Genomic DNA, 23,576 nt, shown 5'->3' with positions numbered 1-23,576 from the left:
TAACAATAGGCTTTTTGTTTAGATTAACAAAGGCACAAAGCTCTTGAAATAATTTGTAACAAGTTATTAGTTTATGTAACTATTTCCAAGTATAATGAGAACCTAGCTTGTATTGTGATTTGAGTATTATAAAAAGAGCACTGGCTTTGCAATAAAGTGTGTAGTTGTATCTCCTACTCTGCATTCCCTGTGTCCTTATTTCTGCTGCACTACCCAGGGTCATCCATAACCGAGGTAGTTGGGAAAGGGTCCCCAACATTCCACGACAGAACCAAATTTAACCAATACCTAGTCACAAACCCAGCCTTACACAAAGTATTAGAAGGAAAATTCCAACCCAAGGAAGTTGGCTACATCCACAAAAACGTAGACAATAGATGATCTCATGGCAGCAAATCCCAAAGAAGGGGAAAACACACAAAATAACAAGAGCTAGCAAGCACTGGTTATTAATATCCCTTGATATAAATAAACTCAACTCACCTATAAAAAGACACAGGCTAACAGATTGGATATGAAAACAGAATCCATCCTTCTGCTGCATACAAGAAACACATCTCAACCTCAAAGTAAGATATTGCCTCAGAGTAAAGGGTTTAGAATAAAATTTCCAATCAAATGGACCTAAGAAACAAGCTGGTATAGCTATCCTAATATTTAACAAGATAGATTTCAAACTAAAATCAATCAAAAGAGACAAAGAAGGACATTTCATATTAGTCACAGGAAAAATCCATCAAGAGGAAATTCCAATACTGAACATCTATGCCCCAAATACAAGGGTTCCCTCATATGTCAAAGAAAAACTTCTACATCTTAAACCACAGATAACCAGACAGTAATAGTGGGAGTCTTCAACACTCCACTCTGACCACTGGACAGGTCTGCCAGACAGAAAATTAACAGAGAAATAAGGGAACTAACAGATGTTATGACTCAAATGGACTTAACAGACATCTATAGAACATTCCATCCAAACATGAAAGAATATACCTTCTTCTCAGCACCTCATGGAACACTCTCAAAAACTGACCACATACGAGGTAACAAAGCAAACCTCAACAGATTAAAAAAAATGGAATAACCATATGTATTTTATCTGACCACCATGGCTTAAAATTAGAATTCAACAACAACACTAATTCCAGAAAGCCCACAAACACATGGAAATTAAACAATGTTCGCCTGAATCATCAATAGGTCAAGGAGGAAATAGAGGAAGAAATTAAAGACTTCCTAAAATTCAGTGAAAATAAATACAGCATACCCAAATTTATGGGGCACAATGAAAACAGTGTTAAGAGGAAAATTCATAGCACTAAATGCCTACATAAAGAAGCTGGAAAAAAAAATCTCATGTTAGTGAGTTAATAGAACAACTGAAAACTCCAGAACAAAAAGAAGCAAACTCACCCAGGAGAACTAGACGGCAGGAAATAATTAAAGTGAGAGCTAAAATCAACAAAATAGAAACAAAGAAAACAACCCAAAGAATCAATGAGACAAAGAGTTGGTTCTTCGAGAAAATCAACAAAATAGACAAACCTTTATCCAAACTAACCAAAAGGCAGAGAAAGAATATCCAAATTATCAAAATCAAAAACAAAAAAGGCGACATAACAACAGACATGGAGGAAATCCATATTTCGGAAACCTGTACTCCACAAAATTGGAAAAGTTAAAGGAAATGGACAATTTTCTGGATAAATATAACTTACCAAAATTAAATCAAGACCAGGTAAGCAAACTAAACAGACCTATAACTTCTAAAGAAATAGAAGCAGTCATCAAAATCTCCCAACCAAGAAAAGCCCAGGGCCAGATGGCTTCAGCTCAGAACTCTACAAGATTTTCAAAGAACTAATACCAATACTCCTCAAACTGTTCCACACAATAGAAACGGAAGGGACATTGGCGAACTTTTTATGAGGCTACAATTATCCTGATGCCCAAACCACACAAAGACATTACTAAGAAAGTGAATTACAGACCAATCTCACTCATGAACATTGATGCAAAAATACTAAATAAAATACTGCTGAACCGAACTGAGCACAGAGCCCCACTCAGAGGAGCTCAAATGTTTCTGAGTGACTAAGATGGATGAGGGTTGTGCTGGTTTGAATGAGAACTGGTCTCTGATGTGGGAGTGATTTCTTATTAATAAAGAAACTGCCTCGGCCCTCATAGGACAGAAAATTAGGTAGGCGGAGTAGACAGAAGAGAATTCTGGGAAAAAGAAGCTGAGTAAGAGTCGCCATGATGCTCCCACTCCAGACAGACGCAGGTTAAGATCCTCTCTGGTAAGCCAGCTCATGGGCTACACAGAATATTAGAAATGGGTTAGAACAATATGTAAGAGCTAGCCAATAAGAAACTGGACCTAGCCGGGCCAGGCAGTGTTTGAAAGAATACAGTTTCCGTGTAATTATTTCTGGGTATAAACTAGCCATGCGGGCGGCTGGGTGCCGGGGACGCAGCCCTGCCGCTCCTATTTCAACAGGTCTCAACAGGCTCATATATTTCAATGTTTGGTTCCCAGTTGGTGCATTGGTGGGGAAAGGTTAGGTGTGGCCTTGGTAGAGAAGGTGCCTCACCGGGAGTGGGCAGACTTTGAGTTTCAAAAGCCCCTGCCAGGCCCAGTCTAGAGCTCTCTGGATAAGAAGTGAGCTCTCAGCTCCTGCCCCAGTGCCATGCCTACCTGCTTGCTGCCATGCCTCCTGCTATGATGGCCATGGACTCACCCTCTCAAATTCTAAGCCAGACCCCAATTAAATGCTTTCTTTTCTAAGTTGCCTCAGTCATGGTGTTTTATCACAGTAACAGAGCAGTGGCAAAGGCCGGCTACATGCTCAGATGCCCCTGAAAGAAGGCAGTGGGCTCTGAAAGCTAAGGAAAGAGCTCTCAACAGTGCAGTCAAACAAGCCATCAACTGACCCATGTAATCACCTGCTGTGCAATCAATCGATGATGTGATCACCAGCTGTGCAGCTGATGATGTGATCACAAACTGTGCTATGACAAGGCATAGTGGGAAAGCAGAGCTCACTTGACCACAGTGTCACTGTCAAGGGAGCCCCTCCCACTGAGTCTTTTTTTCTTCTCTTGCTTTGTACTTTCTTAAATTGGTGACACCTACTCTGGAGGACAATTTCACATTAATTGCATTTAAGTAAGGGCTTGTACACACAATGTTGTTGATGATTACAACTGTCAACCAGAAAAATTATAAAATATAAGACAGATAAATTGGAATTATAATTGTGTGGAGGATGGAGGAGAGGATCAAGGTTAGCAGAAATAATGTCATCAAATCATGAAGAAGCAGAAGAACATGGAGAAAATTCTCTAGCTATTAAGATTCTGAAGGTGTGTGTAGATGAGGTAAAAACATCAGATGGAGAGATGACTGGGTGGGTAAGAGAGCTTGTTTCAGAAACATGATGACCTGAACTCAGATCCTCAGCATTCATATGAAAAGCCAGGCAGGGCAATATGTTGTTGACCAAGTTTTTTGTCCCACCAGGTCCAGCAGTCATTAAGTCCCAAAGAAATACACAGAGGTCTACATTAATCATAAACTGATTGGCCTATTATCTCAGGCTTCTTGTTAACTCTTTCTTACATCTTACATTAGCCCATTATTCTTGTCTGTGTTATCCACATGGCGTGGTACCTTTTTTTTTAGCAAGGCAGTCACATATTGCTTGCTTTGTATCTGGCTTCCTCTGTGTCTGGGTGATGACTGCAGACTTTGTCTTTCCTCTTCCCAGAATTCTCCTGTTCTCATTGCCCCACCTCTACTTCCTGCCTGGTTGCCCTGCCTATACTTCCTGCCTAGCTACTGGCCAATAAGCGTTTTATTAAAATACAAGTAACAGGGCACAGACAATTGTCCCACAGCAACATGCAAAGCCAACAACCCCAGCACTGCTGGGGATGGGACACAGACAGGAGGGTCACTGAGGCTTGCCGATCAGTCAATCTAGCCAAAATGCCAATCTCCAGGTTTGCTGAAAAACCCTGTGTCAGAGTAATAAGACTCAGAGTGATGGAGTAGGCCACCTAACATCCTTCATAGGCACACAACTTGGACACACACACACACACCACCCCCACCACACATTTCCTAAAGGTGAAAGCATGTACAGACCTAAACAAGACCAGTGCCTTGTCACCTGTGACTAGATATGACCTCTGAGACCCTAAAGCATGAAGAGACGGCACAACGGGCACTTTCCTGACAAGGTCACCCAAAGCCTGTCCATCTAGTTCTCCTTTTGTCCCTTGAGAGAGGGCTGGCCACCACGCTGTGTGAAGCAGTGTCCACTCATGAGTGTGTAACTGAGTAGACTGCTTTCTAGTATCAAGAGTTTAAAGTGGTGGATCAGGTCAGCCAGCTGCTTCCTGTCATCCTGGCCGTCTAGCTCCTTACATCAGGCCCACAGGAGATTTCTGGAAGGTTCCTTTAGAGCAGAGAAGAATGAGCAAGGACATTGGCATTTGGGGTCCCAGGTAGCTCTCTTTGTCCTGCAGTGGCCCCTCAGGATGTCTCTGCTGCCTGTAACCAGCTGGGACTGGAGTGTGCCTGCTTCCTCTTCTCAGCTAGGCCTACCTCACTGAAGATGGACCAGTCCTCTCTATCCCAGATGCCGCAATGACAGAATCCAAACCAAAGAGCCAGGAGTAAACTTGTGAAAACTTGCAGTAGTGCCCTTGATCTTGCTCTGCCCTTCTGGAAGGTAGCTCTCTGCCAGATGCAGCATGGTGTCCCCAGGGGACAACCTCCTTTCCCTGTCAGTGCCCCATTCTGTGCTCTTAGGACCTCAGCATTGTGACCGGAGTTACTAGACAAGGCATTGAGTATCAAGTATGTACACCTTCAAATGAACAATTTAAAAACAAAAAAATAAAAGGAAGTCCTAAATATTTCCTGGAGCACCCTTCTACTACAAAATAAATTGTGCTGGTGGCTCGTCAGAAATTTAATTTTTACTAGGCATCCTCCACTTTTTATTTGCTAAATTTGACAACTCCCCTTTCTTATTCAAGAATAATACGTATTTGTAGAGTACATAGTTTGAGCTGTGTGGGTGCTTTGCATCCGTTAGCAAATGGCCCTCCTTTGGGAAATAAGATCTTGCTATAAGCCCTGCTGGTTCAGATTTTGCAGTAATCCTCCTGCCTCTGCTTCCCAAGTTCGGTTACAGGCATGTGTGGCCCTTACTGATACAGTTCACAGTTTTAGAAGTTGAAGTCTAAGGTTGATTGGCCTCATCTGTTTGACCTTTAGGTCAGGGCCCCTTGACTAGGTCAAATGACAGAGAAACAGAAAAGAGACCTATCCACTATATGCAAAAGAGGCCAAGGGCACAGGCTAGCCTCATGTAATAAAATCCCCTGCCCAGGGGCACTGGGATCCCTTGAGAAATACTCGTCTTCCTGAGAGTGATTTCTATGACCTAACCTCCTTGTACTAGGCCTTGCCTCTTGAAGGTTTACCATTTCAACATGGCCTCACCAAGGAACAAGGCTCCAGCACAGAAATCTTTGGGGAACAACTGCCCCCAAAGCATTGGCTGAGGCATAGGAGTGGGGTGAGACAAGGACCAAGCCAGTGCTGTGGCCACTGATGCAGCCAACATGGGGCACCTGGGAACTGTGGTAGGGCTGGGACCCACCGCTCAACTCCTGTACCACCTGTCTAATATTTGTGTTTATGATGATTGGGAGAACAAACTTCAGCCACCAGAAGAGATGGATGGAGCCCATGGCTTGGAGACACGAAAAGATGGAGACTTTATTTAAATACATTTTAATGAGAAGTAGGCCAGTTTTATATGTAAAAATATTTTGGTTAATGTAGAACCACTCACCCATTAATTCTGTTGTGTGTGTGTGTGTGTGTGTGTGTGTGTGTACTCATACATGGCAATGTCCTTCTTTCAGATATGTCTTTGTGAAAACCCACCCATCTCTATATTTGGTCATCACGGCCTTTTCCTGCGCCCCTGGTCTACTGCCAAGGTATAGTCCGACTTCATTTCTTTATTCATTCTTGAAGAATTGCAAATCCTCTTCGTTCAGCAGCCCCTTTCCAGTCTCCCTAGACCAGAGGTGGAGTGACGGGTGGGTCCTGAGGTATCATCTGGAGCCAGGCTTCACAGTTCTGAGGCCAAAGGGTAGGAGAACTTGTACATGGAGGAGCTGCAGAAGTGGAAGACTGCAAAGGCCAGGATCCCCAGCAGCAGGAGGGCTCCCAAGGCTCCGAAGAGGATCCCAAAGAAGGCTCCAAGTTTCACACTTAGGTGCTCGCACTGTTCACCCCAGGATGTATAGATGGTGAAGGACGCACAGCTGGGGACAGAGAGAAGCGTGATGAGCGAGGATGCAGGCATAGCCTGCTCGGGCTTCCTCTCCTGGGGACCAAGGGCTGTTATCCAGGATAAGGCAGGGCTATCCCCGGGTGGAGGATCCAGTTTGCCCGAGGCCAGCTAAAGAAGGGAAGTCACCAGCTAAAGAAGGGAGACGTGTGTAGCACATTCTACCCCACCTGGATGGCCCAGAAGGGTGGGGTACCCATATAGTCACAAACCCATCCCCTTATTCTCCCAAAGGATGGGCTCCATCCTCCACTCAGCCCAACTCCTTTGACCAGTCCTGGACTAAGTGAGTCAAGAGTAAACAGAGGACACTGGGCGGCAAGCCCCTGTGTCACTGCTGACATATAGTTCTCTCCTTGGGGAGACGCTCAATTTGCTAACAACCTAAGGATCCAGCTTCAGGGGTGTCCCCAGACTGAACGCTCTTACAAAGGGGCAGAATCAGGACCAGACCTGGACAGCGGGTTCCTTTCTACAGGGTTGGAGGGCATCCATCTTCAGGAGGCTCTAGTACTTCCTGGGAGGCCCCTGGGCGCCCCCTGGACCCTCGCTGCTCTACTGTGCAGTTTTCTCATCTCCAGGATGGTTGGAGTACCCTCTGCGACTAGCCTGGGCTTCAGAAGCAATGCATGTCTTTTCTTCTCCACACGGAGGAGCGGCACCTGGCCTCCTCTCACCTCCCCTGTCCTCTGCTTCTTGTCCCCCGGCTACTAGGGAGTCATCCCAGTGTCGTGCATTGGGAAGGACAGTGCCTTCCTGAACCTATTGTGCCCCACCCAGCTTGTGTTCCCCAGTACTATCCTCTCCTGCCCCAGGCCTCTACCCACCTGCATTGAGGCCCGTTTGGTAGGTGCTGGCATTGGCCTCCATTGTGACAGTAGCCCTCACTACACGGGGACACACAGGTGACACCGCTCTGGGGGCTGTAGACCAGCTTGTAGCCCTCGTAGCCATCACACAGGAAGTAATAGTCCAGCATACTCAGGTTCACTGTAGGCAGGACAAAGACACATATAGAACAAGCAAACAGTGGGGGTATTTCATGCCTTTTTCACTGAGAAGTCAAATGTCAGGTGCTTATCCTGAGAAACAATCGGTTGAGTGCACAGATACCTGTATCTGTGGGTACTCAGTTCTACAGGGTTGATCCAATCAACAGTGAGTTGGGGCGCTTAGCAAATAAATTACTGTAAAGCCCTAGGGGTTGTCACCAAGGGGGTGACAGTTTTCAGGGTCTGAAAACGCCAGTAGTGACGAGCACACGCTCAGAGGTTAGCCAAACCTCATATTCTCCGAATGACCAGCTATGTGATGGGGACCTTTCCTAAGTGATAAATTTCATTCAGAGATTGCAAACCTCAGAGCTGACTTAACCTGCTGCCTCTTCAACTGCAGACCTGCATGTGGGGCCACATACTTTCTACTGGGGCTTGATGTGGCCCTCGGGTCTGTGACGGCTCCTCTAGCTACTTCTCTCCTCTTCCCCGTTGTCTGGATATTGTCCCCAAGATAGAGTGAGCGACTCACTGGCCGTCACATCATGGATATCTGCCCTGGAGATGGGGAAGAAGGTGACGTTCCTCCTGGCTTCAGGGTTGCTCCTCTTCGGCCGCCCACTCCGAGCCTGGAGGAGGAAGGCCTCCACCACAGCGTCTATGAGCTGGTGGTTCAGGAAATGGATGACAGGCCCTCTGGGACGGTACTGGAAGTGGGAGACGACCCGCCAGTGTTGAATTGACTTGTCAGAGGGCTGTGCTGAGGGAGAGCTGTGTGGGAGGGTAACAGTGAGGGTTTGAGGGGCAGGGGAGAGGAGAGGGGCGTCATGGAGGGACAGCCTCACTTACATTCGCGTCAGTTCCACTTGGCTGTTCCAGAGAAAAGCCCGCACGTCCAGGGTCCCTAGCCTGTATGCCACCTACAATGGGGGAAAATGAGAGGGGGGATGAGAGGACAGGCTGAATGAGAATCAGAAAGGCCCCACCCACCTTTGAATGCAAGGCCTAGGAGCCCCGGAGCCCATCTCTTCTCACCTGAGACTGGCCTGGGTCCCAGCTTAGTAAATATTCAATGGGTAAGGGATGAGGCGTTTTCCCCCCAGCATTGCCAGGGGAACCTCTGAAACAAACACCTCTGCTTGGCCTCCGATCCCAGCCCTTCCTCTCCCCTCATATGTACCAAACACAAATTGTTTAGCTAAGATCCCAGCACGGCCCAGTGCCAGGAATGCCAAGGTGACTCAGGAGCCGTTTATTTCAAAGAGCCTGCAGTTAAGGGCAGCAGACGGATGTCAACACATCTGATCAGTTGAAGTTGAGCCTCAGGGTGCCAATAGTAATAATCACTTTGAATGTCTGTTGTGGTTTGGTTCTAAATGTTTTATATGCTTTGTCATTTCAGTGTTAATACGGCCTGATGACGGGTACTCTTTACGCTATCCCCGTTTATACACAAAGCTGCTCTAAATAAGCTTGTCCAATTGTTACGCCTGCTCTAGGAAGCCGCAGGGCAGAGATTTGTGTCCCTGTGTAAGGGGTCTAGAGTTTCCACCGTTCACTAATTCACCTACTTTGCTTGGAGCTATCGACAAGGTCATGCTATGGCAGTTCCCTTTGGGAAGTCGGGTGGAGGTGACTTCTTCTGTATAGCAGCCAGGAAGTGTGAATCATGAGAGGTGCCCAGAAGACAGGCTGGGGTGACATGTCACCCTAGAGTCTTCTCAGGGCAAGCTGTGATTCTAATACATGCCATGGTCTCTAATCCTGAGGCTTCCCGATGTCCAAGGCCCTTGGCCCGCCCCTGGCAAGAGGCTCCCCTCCTTTGGGAAATTAAGGTCGTCGAAGGATGTGCACTAACGTTATAACACAGCCCCCACGGGGAACTTGCAAGATCCGTTTCCCACTGGGAGCCCAGCAAGCAACACTGACCGAGGCGTTGACATCAGCCTGGGAGGCGTTTTCATTTTCCCTGAGCGAGAGCTCGATGGTCCTCAAGGGAAGCTCTGGAAAGGGAGAAGCAGGACCCATCGTCACCCCCAGGGACTTCTCAGCCCTCATTAGCTCTCCCTAGCCCAAACTCACCACATGGAAGGAAAACTCAGTTCCAACCTGGGTGTTTGGGGGAACTTGGGCCTCAGACACTGGTTTTCCCAACATTCCCAGCCAGGCGGAAGAGACACGTGAGGCTGGTAGGGATGGCAGGAGGATTTAGCCATACCTTTAGAGATGGTGGGAGTGAAGTCGTTCCCAGCCAGGAAGCAGCGGGTATCAGTGAAGGCTGGGGGGCAGGTGCAAGTGGGCTGGCAGCCGGGAGCCTCAGAGATGTAGCAGTGGCCGTGGTTATAGCAGTAATTCGTAGGGCAGGAATGGCTCTGGCAGACTAAAGAGTCTTCGAGAGCTGTCAAGGGGGCAGGACAGTCAGCTGAAGGAGATGAACCCTGACCCCCAGAATATCGTGGGTTTTGTGTGTTTGTTTTCTCCCATGCCCAATCTGTGCTGGGCTCATGGGCTACTCTGAACCCTAACTCGTCTTTCCCTCCTCCTTCTCCAGGCATTTCTCTATAACCTTTTCCCTTCTCCCAGGTAAGCCTTCTCCCACTTCTGCAGAGGCTGTGGCATGCGGCTCATAGCGCTCTCGTCAGAGAGGGACCCAGAAAGCTGGCGAGAAGGATCCCAGTCTACTTCCGCCCTCACACGGTCAAAGACAGTGGTCTCCTGACTCCACTCGTCTGCCTCCAAGGACTGGAGAGGCCACACTGTCATCTCTGGTATGTGGCTACTGTGGCTCAGAGGAAGAAATGCAGGTGGGCAGGAAAGAAGTCAAAAGAGAATGTAGGTTCCTCTGTCATTTAGGGTCCCATGGTGACACTTCCAATGTCCTGACTTGAAAGAAGCAGAGCCCCTGAGCCCTGTGTCTCTGAGGATGCCCAGGTGCCCGAGAGTCCCGCTTACCTCAGGTCCCCCACCCTTCTCTACCAGTCTTTCCCCATGTTTCCAACAGCAGGATCTCACAGCTGCTCTGTTCCAGCCCGACCCTCAGCATCTGCATCCCCTCCTCTGGCCCCACGCCATCCACCATCCCCTTCTAAGCCCTCCTACCACAGCTTATTGTGGGGGATTTGAAGACGTGTTGCTAAAGACAGACACACCAGTTTGTTTTTGTCTATCACAGATCCTTTGCCTATCACCTGGACCCAGAACCTGGTAACCTCCTCTTGCCAGGACCCTGTCCCAGCTCACCTGCACAATGCCGCCCATCTCCAGTCATGTTCGGAGGGCAGGGCCCACAGCCCTTCCCAGGAATGCAGGTCACCTTTGGGAAGCATGGAACCTCACAGAGGTTCTTGGAGCGTTCACAGAAGCGGCCAAAGGAGTCCTCATCGCACTTACAGCTGGTCACCTGAATAACAGCAGGGGGCTGGTGGCCACAAGCTAAAGGACTTCTAGTATCTCTGCCTGACACTTCAGCCGTGAGAAGGCCTGCTTGTGTCAGCCTCTACAGGACAGGACTGGGAGTCCCTGCCCATAGCTACACCATCCCCTCCCTGCCTCTGCAGTAGGCTCTCAGCCTCTCCTGTCCCACACTCTTCCTCCTTTCTTGGAATCCCTGATAGAGTGAGACAGGGGAAGAAACAGAGAGGAAAGAGAAACAAGCAAAGAGACAAAGCAGAAATGGGGCAAGAGCTGTGAACTTGGGTCATGAAACTTGACCACAAACATGGATGGAGAGAATTTTCTCCCAAGAAAAAGAGAGGTGCTTCCTTGATTAGAGGGAAGCAAACAGAGGAGCTGTAGGTCTCAAGACAACACCCACCCTCTCTTCCCAAGCCCGAGGAGATGGTTGTGGGGAGCTACTCTCTATTACACCCTATGAGGGTTTGTAGTGTCGGAGCCCAGCAGTCTCTGGTCGGGGATGAAGGCGGGGCAGCTTGCGGGAGGCTATGGACCTCTCTCCAGAGTGCACAGAGCTTCCCGTCCTGCACCTTGCTGCTGCGGTGGGGACTATGCGAAAGGCTGAGGTTAGCATTTCTAAGCCTGACAGGGTGTGAGGTGGAGCACAAATCTCTCTTGTGCTCTGAGCAGTGATGAAAGTTCCTCTTCCCAGAAGATGGGCTCCTGCGCTCCTCACCACCACAGCTCCACCCTCCACACACGCATCTTGCCCAGGGGAAAGCATGCTCTCCGCATCCCTCCATCTGCTCCCCCTCCCCCGCAACCATTAGAGAAGCCCTCCCTAGTTCCCACTACTCACCTCAAGGGAAGAATTGCCCTCCCTGCGGGTCTCGTTGTACAAACACTGCCTCTCCATACTGCAGAAGCAAGCCACAGTCCTGGGCTGGAATACGGATGACAAATGAGTCCTAGCGTCCCTTGCTAGAATCTCCAGGGTACATGCTTCTGGAAGTGCTGGTGTCCACAGCAAACTCCCTTTATCTGTCCAGAGAAAAAGAGACCTCGATGGCTGGGAGATCCTCTGCTCTGTGGTCAATGCATGCTGGGGTCGAACACCCTGCTTCTCCCTGAATTCTGAATGCCACCAGGCATCCTTTTGAGCAAAGACACAATTCCCTAATTCCCCCCCACAGGGCTGGAATTCCTAGGGTGATGGCAGTCATGCTCTAAGCTGGAGGGAGGCGGCACCTGCTGAACGAGCTGGGGTGCTGGGTGTAGGTAGAAATAGGAGAAGGCTGCTCCCCTCCCACTAGCGTGAAGAGGCTGCTAAGCGCATCTCTGCCTGAGCCTGTACTGGGATGGGTCTTGCTTGGTGTCAGTGTCCGCTTAACGCTTCCCAAACCGCAGGCTGGAGCGGCTTCGTCTCCCAGCACCTCCTTTCTGCCTTCTCACCGTCCTCTCCTCTGACTTCCCAGGCCTTGACCGCTACCTTATCAGACGTCAGACTACGGGGAGTAGACAGCAGGTTGGAGGGAACAAAGAGTAAGGATGGTGGAGTGGACTTCACACCATCACCCAGGAGAGGAGCCCAGGCTGGCAGGAAGCCTTGTAATGCCATTGTGTACCAAGGCAGTGCCATATGGAACAAAGGAGATGTAGACAAGGTGTCCCAAAATGAGACCGATCGGTGATGAGAGCCCAGAGGAAGGTCCCTGATGACTCTGGTTTAGCAAAGGAAGTCGCTATTCCTCCTGCTTTAGCCCACCGAGTCACAGCTACTGGCCTAGGTTCTCAGACACCATTACTAACCGGGGAAGATGTGCTGTGCTGTCCTAATCCGGAAAGTCAGAGGAGAAAGAAAGTTGGATAAGCTTGGCTAACCACTGGAAAAACAACAAAAAGTACCAATAAAGGTATTTGTATTTTTTTTAGTCTTATTCCACAGTGTGTTATTCTTTTAGTAGCTATGGTAACGCTGTAAACTTATGGCTCTTATTCCATTTCTTTATTTTGTGTCATGTGGGAGCATGTATGCATGCCGTAACATTTATAGGGAGGTCAGAGGACAGCCTGTAAGAGTTGGTGCTTTCCTTCCACCATATGGGGCCCAGGATGAAAATTAGGTTATCAGGCTTGGTGGCAAGTGCTTTCACCTGCTGAGATTCTCATCAACCCTGTAAACTATTATTGTTATTATTATTATTTTGAGGAGACAGGGTTTCTCTGTGAGCCCCAGCTGTCCCAAAACTCACTCTGTAAACCAGGCTGGCCTTGAATTTGGAGATCGGCCTGCCTCTGTCTCTCAATTCTGGGATTAAAGGTGTTCACTAACACTGCCAAGCTAAACTAGTATTTTTAATGGTCATACTTGATCATTCTAATGATCTGGCAAATGATCCATGATGGTTAAAAAGATACATATAACTGGGCATGGTAGCTTATAATCCCAAGGTACAGAGGCAGGCAGATCTCTATATGTTCAAGGCTAGGCTGTTCTATGTGAGGGACCATTCTCCTAAGAATGTTTGCAGAGAGCCCCACATCCCAACTATCTTGAGAACTGCTTGTTAACAGAACCACAAAAGAATGTTTCCGCTTACACAAAATACACCAGGTGTGCTAACTGGTGACCTTTGCTACCCCCTACCCCCCACCCCAAGCCAAGTTCCCCATTCAAGAGCTATATAAGCTGTAACCATTACCCTAATAAACGGAGACCTTGACAATTGAATTCTGCTTGATCTCCTTTTCTCTCACCCATGATTCATACAGGTAGAGCCCCTTCAGACCCTGAATAACTGGACCTGATGGACGGGTCAGTTCTACACAGTAAGTTCTAGGACAGCCAGAGTCAGATAGTGAGACTCTTGTCTCAAAAAAAAAAAAAAAAAAAAAAAAAGCAAGCGTTTTATTAGATGGAAGTAAATGACCTTTGCATTAGCTCTGTGTGCCCAGAGTAAGTCTACCTATTTAGTTCCGTCTACCTAAACCTCTTACTGCTACTCATTTGGGGAGGGAACCACCTATTTGAACTATAGCTACCTTTTTAAGCTTGGGACCATGTGTCATTCTGTATCCCAGACTGGTCTTGATCTCATGCAATCCCCCTTCCCTTATGATGACAGGCTTGAGCTGCTATAGCCAGCTAGCTATCTAAGCAAGTCTGTTTCTCAGGGCCTGGAGAGATGGCTCTGTGACTCAGAGGACACACTGCTGTTTCAGAGGACCAGAGTTCGATTCCCAGCATCCACTTCAGGTGGCTCACACTGCCTATAACTCCAACTCCAGGGGATTCCAACACCTCTGGCAGGTTTCAGCACCTGACCCTATGTGCACATACCCTATACACCCAGGAGCATAATTAATATTAATTAATATTAACAAAAAGTATTTTCAAAAGAAATGCTGTTTTCTCAAGTCAGATGTGGTGATACGTTCTTGTTCTAGTTTCATTTCTGATGCTGCCCTAAAATACCCAGAACAAAAGCTTGGGCTGGGAAATGGGAGTGGGAGAAGGAGAGAGAAACAAAATGGGGAGAGGAGGTGGAAGCAGGGAAAACATTGGTTGGTCCTGGCTACTCAAATGGACAGGTGACAGGTTAGTGAGCAGACTGAAGAAATGCAAGACAGCCCAAGTTGACTCGGGCCTCTCAGCCCCTACCCCATGCTATTGCCAGCCAAAGATTCTTACCAGAGAGTTTAAAGCCACTACACTCATTGGTGAGGCTGAATGTGACATCCTTAGAGTCGCTGGTGATCGTAATGATCTCCGTCCACCCCTTGTAGGCTTGAATCTGGCTGGGGCAGTGGATAGAGGGCGGGTACTGATCTGAAACAGAGAGACGCGGCAGAGACTAGCTATGTGCAGGACGCTCTCCTGCCTTCCCTTTCTGCTCCCTTTCTCCATGACTCTTCCTACAAGCCCTTCCCAAGCCCGGGGCCCACCTCCCGAGCAGGACTCAGTCTTCCTGCTCTGCAAACTTTAGACTCCCTTTTCCAACCTCCTCCTCAAACTGGATCATTTCTTCCCTAAACAGAATGCCACGCTGGGCCTTGGGAACAGATGGTTGGTTTTTACCCCAGGAAGAACCGAAAGCCATGGGGGTGATCTGTAAATGGACATTCCATTTTCCAACTCTCCCAGTGCTGTTTCTTGGAAGCCTATTATTTCCAGTCCATTGCTCATTAATTCATTCCCTTAACAGATTTATCAAGCACATGATATAGGTATGGCACTAATCTCTATAGCCATGAACAGTGACGGAAAAAGAGGCCTAAGGGAATCATAAATTATAAAACGCACTGAGTAGTTATAAATACTAACAAAAATAATCAGGAAAAGCGTGTGAATGGAGAAGAAAAATGAGACAAGGCAGCCCAGAGGGCCTTGCTAAGCAGGCAGTGTTGAATAATGAGAGAGAACACGCCTGTGGCCATCTGCAGAGAGAGCCTTGCAGGCAAGAGAGAGGCATGTGGAAAGTTACCAGTGAGCCCAAAGAAGCCCATGGGGTGGAGGAGAGGGGACAAGAGGGGAGTGTCAGGAAAGGGCTTCTGAACGAGGGAGGGGACAGACTGCACTGGGCAGTGAAGGGAAGGCTGTCGAGGGCCTGAGTGAGCTGGGAGCTGTCAGAGGCTTTGATCCATTAAAGGAATAAAAATGCAGAACTTGAAGGAGTGTCATGAAATGGAGTCCTCGCCTGCTTTCTGTCTCCGGAAAGGCCCCTCGGTGCCTCCTGTCACTTACTGAGAGTGCCATTCACGAGCTGGAATGCCTCAAAGATCATGTTGGTATATTGTCCGATGGTTGTGTTTCCTGTGGCCAAGGCGTCAAACTTGCACTGTGGGTCTCCGTGGCACCCAGAGGTCACTTCTTCATTTGAGGTGTTCAACAGTTGAGACAAGAAGACGGGAGTGAAGTTGGAAGGCAGAGAGTCTGTCCTCACCCCAAGCAGTCCTGTCCCATTGATTTGCCCTATAACGCAGGAGTTACGACGACGGTGTGAGACGCCAGCCATGTTTTAGTTGTGCTTGCCCCTAGTCCTCATGATGGGTGAGGGGTGAGGCATGGGATTTGGTGAGGATGAGAAGGCTTCTGGCTTCTGAGTCTGGAAATGTCTGCTTCAGTGAGGGAAGGACACCCACCCCCTTCCCCACATCCCAGGAGGGACATACAGGTGAAGTGGAGGTGGGGACAAATGTGGGGCAGTGGCAAAATCTTTGGACCTTGCCAAGGGTGACTAAGGTCCCCACAAATACAATGGAGACAGTACAGCAGCCTCCTCATTGACCTGCCCCAGTGGCCTTAGGACCCCAGACTCACATGTCATTCCATAGTGAAAAATGGTCTCCTCAGAGCTGTGGGCAGGGATGGTGGAGCCATTGGGCATCCTGAAGTCATCTTCCAGATTGTCATTCCAGACTCCTGTGGGAAAGAGCAGGAGGTTCGTCTCCACAGGAAGGTGGTGTCCGCTCTCCAGGGTACATCTGACAAGACAGCTGCATCTGTCCCAGTTCAGGTCCCAGGAGGTGGGAGAGGACCATACGCTCACACTGCACCTTTGTGCTTTAGAGAGGGAGAAGAGAACCGGGAAGGATGTGGGGAACAATGAGAGGAAGGAGGCGATGAGGGTCAGAAAAGGAAATGTAGGTGTGGAGGGAGGGAGTGGGCAGCTGGGCGGGCCCCCACCTTTCCCATAGAGTGCCTCCTTCAGATTCCCTTGAAGAGATGGCAGACAAACAGGAAGTTAGCCTCAACAGTGGGTGAAGCAGCCTCCTCTGAGCCCTGGGGCACTGAGGAAAAACTGGGAGTGGAGTCAAAGGCCCACAGGAGAGACAGCTGCCTGTGCAGGGTCTGAGCTCCTTTCTTACCCAGGAGTCCCTGCGTGTGGTTGCGGTACTCCTCGGGGAGGCTGGAGGAGGCATGGAGGATGTTGGAGAGAGCAATCACGGAGATGGTCACTGTTCCGTCAAAGCTGGCTGAAACCTGGGAGCCATTTCGGGTCAGGAGGACACCAGTGGTATTGAACATTGGCAAGTCTGGAAGATAGGGGGACAAGTGACACCCCACCAGCACGCCTCTTGGGCCTACGACTCAGCAGCAATGAAGGCTTATGACACAGAGGGCACTTGGAATCCTGTCTGTGCCTCGACTAAAGGTCCCATGCCACCCAATCCAGCCTCTAGACACTTCCTTCTGCGGTAAGAAACGAGGAAATTTCAGTTCCCTGGGCTGGGTGAAGAAAGCCCTTCTAATGCAACAGTTGAAGGGACAGAGAGGCGGAGTGTAAACATTCTGTTTTGCTGGGTGTTGCAGCCTCCCCCAGCACACCACTCCCAGGGGGCTGAGCTCCTGCTGAAACCAGAAGATGTGGGGCCGGGTGCTGAGGCTACTGAGCCTACCTTCATCCGTGTAGCTGGTGTTAAAGGTCACGGTCTGGTTATTGTGTACAACTCGGATTGTGTCATTGGGTTCCAGGAACCACTGAACCTGGAAAGGAATTGAAGGAAGCCTGAGAGGAACACGAGCAGGCAGGGCAGAGGCCTGGAAATAAGGCTCTGGAGAGCAATTCAAGGCTATAATCCAGGCCAGTGGAAGAGGTAGGTGACGGACAGGGCAAACTGTGAGGATGTGTGTGGAGGGAGCTCAGTGGGAGTCAGGCTGTCTCACAGCAGCCCTGCGGAGCAGACAATATTGTCCCTGCCCTATTGTCCCCATTGTGCTATGAGAAAACAGTGACACTGTAAGCTTTTGTCAAGGTTGAACAGCCAGTAAGAGACCTATGGTGATTCTGCCTCTCTACGTTTTACTCTTCTCTCTCAGCTATAGTTGTGTCCTCTCTCCCTTTGTTCCAGGATGTACGATCACCATGGAAACACATCTCTGGATGTGTCTACGTGAGTGTTTCCTGAAATCTTTAACTGAGCGCCAAACTGTGAGCCAAAATAAACCCTTCATCCTAGTTGGATTACTATTTTTGTGATGAAAAGTCATGACCAAAGCAGCTTGGGGAGAAAGGGTTTATCAGGCTCACACTTCCACATCATTGTTCATCACTGAAGGAAGGCAGGACAGGAACTCAAGCATGGCAGGAACCTGGAGGCAGGAGCTGATGCAGAGGCCATGGAGGTGTGCTGCTTACTGCCTTGATTCCCAGGGTTTGCTCAGCCTGCTTTCTTAGAGAAGCCAAACTACCAGCCCAGGGATGGTACCACCTACCATGGACTGGGCCCTCCTACATCAGTCACTAATCAAGAAAATGTCCAGGATAAGCTCCAAAGCAACAGAGAAACCCTGTTTCAGAAAAACCAAAACTGAAAAGAAAGAAAGAAGAAAGAGAAAAAGAAAAAGCCCTACAGGTTTGCCTGCAGCTCAGTTTTATGGAGACATCTTCTTAATTGAGCTTCCCTTCTCTCAGATGGTTGCTTTATCACGTTGACGTAAAACTAGCCAGCACACTCTTCCTTCCTTAAGCTACTCCTTATCAGGGACTTGGCCACAACAATGAGAAAATAGAAGACTAATCTCTCCTCTTTTCCTTATTCTTGTCCTCCTCCGGTGTCCAGCTGATGTTCCTGGGGAAGGGAACGCAAAGGTACCCTGGATAACCCCTCACTTACTGTGATGGGGGAAGCCAGGCTGCTGGTGTTGTACTGAGCCGCAAAGGCAATGAAGTTAGTGGCCTTGGCAGAGCCTGTCTGGGCAGTGCGGCCCTCCAGCAGGAAGGAGGAATTTGTGTCCTGGGCCTGGACCAGCAGAAAGTCCCCCAGTCCGTTGAAAGTGTAGGTGACATTATCCAATGTGGTGATGTGGGGATCGCCATATGTCCATGCTGAAAGAAAGGACGTTACACATTAGCATAACTGCCCAGCAGGTTGGGCTTCTGTCTTGGTGGACTCAAGCTCGGGCAAACTCCCCTGGCTTCCACAACCTGACCCAAAGGCCTCTTACGCTTGTAGTCCCTGACCCAGCTCTTGCCCCTATGCCATCGCTATATACAAAGCCTTCTGTTTGCTGTTAGGCTCACACGAGGCTGCCCCCATCATCCCTGTGGTCACAATTCTGCCCTAGGAAGCTGATCTCTTGCTAACCCAGGCTCCCTTCCTGGATGCTCCACCTCCACCATGATGCTCACCGGGCCTCGGGGGTCTGTATGTAGCACAGCTAAGGCGGGGCCGGGCGCGGTGGTACAGGGCACAGAAGGAGGGCTTGTCGTTCCAATGACAGCACCACTTCTGTGCCTCCTGCTCCTGCTCTGTGGAGAAGAAGGGTTTGTCAGAGGGCAGAGCGCCCCAGAGCCAGTAGGCGGGTATGGTAGATCATGGTGGCATCAGTGGCTAGAATACGTCCCTGGAGACAGGCATGGCGCAGGTCACATCCTTCCATGCTCAATGACTTGGCAGTAGTCTGTGACAGAATGTCATTGCATGTCCTCCTTGAAGGCATGTGGGGCTATTACATAACATGGCAAATAGTACAAGCCGTCAGAGGGCCAGGGGAAGAGCGGACATAGACAATGGTATAAAGAGACTAGAGCGGGCCCCAGAGTGGGCAGCAGCAAGCTACCTTGCCCTGTTCATCTCCGTGTGCTCCCGCAGAAAGTCTCTGTGGGGTTATGATTTCAAGTCTCCGTCCTGTTAAGATGTGTTGAGATCTCCATGGAGACACATACCAAACTGCCAAGGACTGTGCATTCTCCAGCCTTCCCGAAACTCTCCCCAGCGGCCGTAGCTGCAGCACACGCCCCCTCGCCCAGAGGAGAAGCTGCACAGTTGCCTGTCACTGCCATACTGCCAACCTGCAATGAGACCAGCAGCCATCCTCAGGCCAAGGAGCTTACGGTAGGTGGTGATGAACAGGGGGAGTTCGTCTGCGGGGTGGGGTGCTCAGGGTGACTGGGAAAGGGCGGAACAGGTGTGAGCAGAGGTGATGGTCAGTGGGGGTTTGTGAAGGGCGGGAGAGGGGTATCACCTGTGTTCATGCGCCAGAATCGCAAGTCCCGTCGTCCCTGCTGCCAGGAGCAAGGGCAGGAAAGCTGGCTCCAGCCCCAGCTCCAGCCCCAGTTCCAGCTGGGCCACCGAGGCTGGCTCTCCAGCCACCACAGACACTTGAGCCGGTAGTTGGGCTTCACCTCCTTGTGTAGCCTGTAGATCTGCAGCCCCCGGATGCCTGGGAGACAAGGAGATCAGTGATTACAGTGGGGCAGGGCCTGCAAGCTCTGCTTCAGCTTCACACAAACTCCTGCTTCATCCTCCAGCCTACGCCTCTCCGGACAGCTCTTCCTAGGAAGGGCCCCGATTCAGATTGGCAACGATTTTTCTCCAAAGCACATTGAACAGAAGCTCCCAAAACACTTCAAGTCTTAGACCTTACGGCAAAAATGTGGGACAAGTGCTGGGCAGGGAGGCGACACTGTGATCCAGTCTGACCTGCCTGCCTTCCCTCCTTCGCTGTTCATTCTCCCTACCTCCTCCCTTCTTCCCTCCCTGCTCTCTGTCTCTCTTTTTCTCTCTGCCGCGCCTTCCAGTTCCTAATCCACCACCTCCTCCTCTAGAGACATGCCGTCCATCCAGTCATGCCGTCAGACCCGCGGTCTTCAGAATGTACCCTTCCTTTCCTTTCGGTGGCCACAGCAACCAGGACAGAGGTCCCTGCCCAGAGGCTCTGGAAGTCACAGAGAAATTGGCACTCTAGTAGGGCCTTGCTCTAACACCGTGAGTCTGTGGAAGCCACTTTTGGGCCCAGATACCATCTTAGGAAGGGGGAAGTCACTAGAAAAATACTCAATGGAGTTGTGAAGTTTAAACCTTGAATTCATTGGAAGTTTCAAACCGCACACTTCTTCAGGGAGAGAAGACTCCAGAGCCCTGCTCCATACATAGTATGATATAGTATATGAGATTTTCAACCCTACATCCACCTGAATTAAGAAACTGAATGTTTTCAGAAGAACAGCATTATTATAATGACCTGTTCATACATGCACCCGCACACACATGTACATACATACACATATGCACACACATGCCTGCATGTGAACACGTACATATATGCATGTGTGTGCACACATGCACACACACACCGTGAGACACTCTAAATCATAAGCAGATGTGTTTGACAAAGAACGCTGATGTCACAGGGAAGCTCTTCCATGGGATGGCACCCACCTGTCATTCGACCTTCGCTCATATTTCTGATTGCCAAACATCTTTGTCCCAGATCAATCAGACCTGAACTCATGCTTCAAGATCTACGTGGTGCCGGGTGGTGGTAGTGCACACACCTTTAATATCCGGACTCGGGAGGCAGAGGCAGGAAGATCTCTGTGAATTTGAGGCCAGCCTGGTCTACAGAGCCAGTTCCAGAACAGACTCCAAAGCAACACAAAAAAACTCTGTCTCGAAAAAAAATCTACATGGCTGACTTCTCCCCAGTGCTAGCATGCCCTCTTTGCTATCACAGTTTGGAAGCTGGCCTCTCTTTCCCTTTGGAGCCTCTATTACACTGAGTCACAAAGAAAGAGCCATGGTTTGCCTCTGGCCGCTAGGGTCTCTCCCACAGTGAATGCTTGTTGAGAGCCAGCGTGGCTGACCTTTCTCACCTTCTCCTTTCATTTTTCTATTAACCCACTGCCTGGCATATAATAGGTGTTCGATAAATGTTGATTAAGTGAATGTCAGCCCTTTGGAACTCTTCCTGGTCGATCTCCTTAAGGGTTTCATTCCAGCTCTGGAATGGGACATTTAGATGCTCATCCTAACTCCCTACTTGCAATACCCTTGTCCTTACTCCAGAACCTGAATGCCCACTGACAGACATCCAGGGCTTGGCTCTCCCAAGGAAGGGGACTTACAGGGGCTGAGGGAGTGAAAAGAAATCGTTGCTTAGAGGATGCCAACTGTGGATGCACTTGTAGGTGGTCAGCCTGTGCAGGACACTCTCTGGGTGGCAGAGAGCGGCGGCGGTCTAGGACTGCCATGGCTATAGAGTAGCGGGCAAGGGAGGACTGGGGCCAGCTCATACAGTTGGGTGGCACTTTTACCTAATTTGGAATTCAGGAATCGATCTGGACGGTACTTCTCCATTGCTGGCCGGAGTATCAGCGGGCTGTTTTCAAAATACCCATCTCCACTGCAGGCAAAGGGAAAGACTCTCAGGCCTCTGTGTCACACTCAGGCTCTTTGCTCTCGACTGAAAACCACCCACACATTTAGTCTGTCAGTCACTCCGGCTAGCCCCCGTCAGCAGCTGGTAGCCCGTGCTCAGTCAGGTGGGCAGCCAGACTGAGTCACAAGCCCCAGCGTTGAAGAGGAAGACAGGATGGGTGGGGGTGGGGAGCCTCTGCTTCACCCCACATCTGATCAGTCACAGTGGGTTTGCTCAGGACACAGCGGGTGTGAAAGCAACAGAGTTGAGGCCATATTTCCCTTTGTTTCCCTTGAAGCTCTCTGAGAGCGTACTGCAAGGGATAGCTGAAGGCCAGTCTCTGAAGCCGGGCGATCACTGCCAGCTTGACTTGGGCACTCACTAGCTTAGTAGTCATGGTTATTTAACATGTCTGACTTTGGGGTTTTCTGTCTGGGTGACAGAGATGTCATTTGCAACCACGTCACAGCTTTGTGAAGCTCCAGTGCTGTGACATTTTCAAAGCCCTCGGATCTGAGTGGAGAGACCATGTTCAAGGTCCCGCCACCCTCACCATGAGTGTGGATCCAGAATGGAAGGAGGCCCGCAGCAGCAGCCATGGAGCCACTGTAGGAGCATGCCCTCAGAAAGTGCTCTGCTATCACACAGGCTGGAGGACAAATTCACGCCTGACGTCTCTGGTGGGGACACTGAAGATGGTGTGAAATTGCCAGCTCCCTGGGTAATGACAAGGTTTCCTCTTTCCGTTGCGCACCAAAAGCCAGTCCAAGCCATGTGCTTGTAGGGCAGCCTGGACACACCCCGGTGGAACAGAAAACCGTCTGTGGCAGTTACTGCAAGCCCACAATGCATGGCCATCACAACTGATTGCCTCACAGGCAGCGGGTTGGGAGCTGTTGCCTCAGAGACTGCGGCTCCTTCCCGTGCAGGAGCCCACACTACAGCCAGCCACGGCCCTTTTCCTCAGTGCCTTCTCCAGCTAAGCTGTAGAGCGCCAGGAATCACTGATTTCAAACTTGCATGTCTGTGTTCAGATGTCCGCTTTGTCACTTTGAAACTCTGACTTGGAGCAAATTACTCCTCTGCTTGTACCTAAGTTTTCTTACCTAGAGGACAATGAACGGTCTTATCTTATAGGATATTGGTCAGCTATCGTGGGTGGCTGTGATCACAAATTAAACAAACAAACAAACAAATAGAGTATGTGATGTAATAGGAATAATGAGCCAGTATTAGCTGAAAAGCCAGCTAAGGTCAGTGGAAACCAGGAAGGTCAAAGGTTGAAAGGCTCCAGTGCACAGGTGTTGGGATGGCAGGATGAATGTGTGTGTGTGTGGGGGGGTGATTTTCACCAAGAAGCTGCATCTTCAAGGATCGGACAGAAGTGTGAGCAGGGAACCCTTATCTCTCACAGTTCAGTGCTGACAGCTAGCCGATCCTGTCCTACCTGGAGAAGCCCATGATGACTCTGTTGCTCAGACCCTGGGTCACATCCCAGCGCATCCCACCACTCTGGTAGAGAAACAGGGCGTAGGAACTGCTTCCATCTGTGGAGAGGATGGCTTGGTAGGTATTGGTCTGGAAGTCGGCGAGAGACAAATAGAGACATCTATGAGAGGTCTGGAGGTTCCTCCCTGGTGCCCCATACCCTGGTGCCCCCAA

The 23,576-nt window shown here is 49.6% G+C and overlaps 1 protein-coding gene across 14 annotated transcripts in view; it reads right to left on the bottom strand.

Moving 5' to 3' along the window:
- Positions 1-5,782: 5,782 nt before the first annotated feature.
- Muc4 (mucin 4, cell surface associated) overlaps positions 5,783-23,576 on the bottom strand; it is a 69,768-nt gene continuing 51,974 nt past the window's right edge. For 3 of the 14 annotated variants that reach the window (XM_050159864.1, XM_050159865.1, XM_050159866.1), the window contains 19 exons: positions 23,362-23,492; positions 21,811-21,899; positions 19,740-19,937; positions 19,441-19,566; positions 18,904-19,023; positions 18,389-18,600; positions 17,171-17,258; positions 16,640-16,807; positions 16,092-16,193; positions 15,516-15,743; positions 14,463-14,600; positions 11,631-11,812; positions 10,619-10,778; positions 9,597-9,776; positions 9,308-9,381; positions 8,228-8,298; positions 7,911-8,149; positions 7,211-7,373; positions 5,789-6,357 (listed from right to left, as the gene is read on the bottom strand). In XM_050159864.1, coding sequence (XP_050015821.1) covers positions 6,162-6,357; positions 7,211-7,373; positions 7,911-8,149; positions 8,228-8,298; positions 9,308-9,381; positions 9,597-9,776; positions 10,619-10,778; positions 11,631-11,812; positions 14,463-14,600; positions 15,516-15,743; positions 16,092-16,193; positions 16,640-16,807; positions 17,171-17,258; positions 18,389-18,600; positions 18,904-19,023; positions 19,441-19,566; positions 19,740-19,937; positions 21,811-21,899; positions 23,362-23,492 — 2,865 coding nt within the window. In that variant the 3' untranslated portion in view covers positions 5,789-6,161. Of the gene's footprint in view, positions 6,358-7,210; positions 7,374-7,910; positions 8,150-8,227; positions 8,299-9,307; positions 9,382-9,596; positions 9,777-10,618; positions 10,779-11,630; positions 11,813-14,462; positions 14,601-15,515; positions 15,744-16,091; positions 16,194-16,639; positions 16,808-17,170; positions 17,259-18,388; positions 18,601-18,903; positions 19,024-19,440; positions 19,567-19,739; positions 19,938-21,810; positions 21,900-23,361; positions 23,493-23,576 lie in introns of those variants that run through there. The other 11 variants (XM_050159869.1, XM_050159862.1, XM_050159871.1 and 8 more) reach the window with 8 other exon arrangements.

This window comes from Alexandromys fortis, unplaced genomic scaffold (assembly GCF_014885135.2).
Source record: "Alexandromys fortis isolate MF-2015 unplaced genomic scaffold, M_Fortis_MF-2015_v1.1 scaffold_119, whole genome shotgun sequence".
Taxonomy (NCBI): domain Eukaryota; kingdom Metazoa; phylum Chordata; class Mammalia; order Rodentia; family Cricetidae; genus Alexandromys; species Alexandromys fortis.
This window is presented reverse-complemented; position numbering and strand designations above follow the sequence as displayed.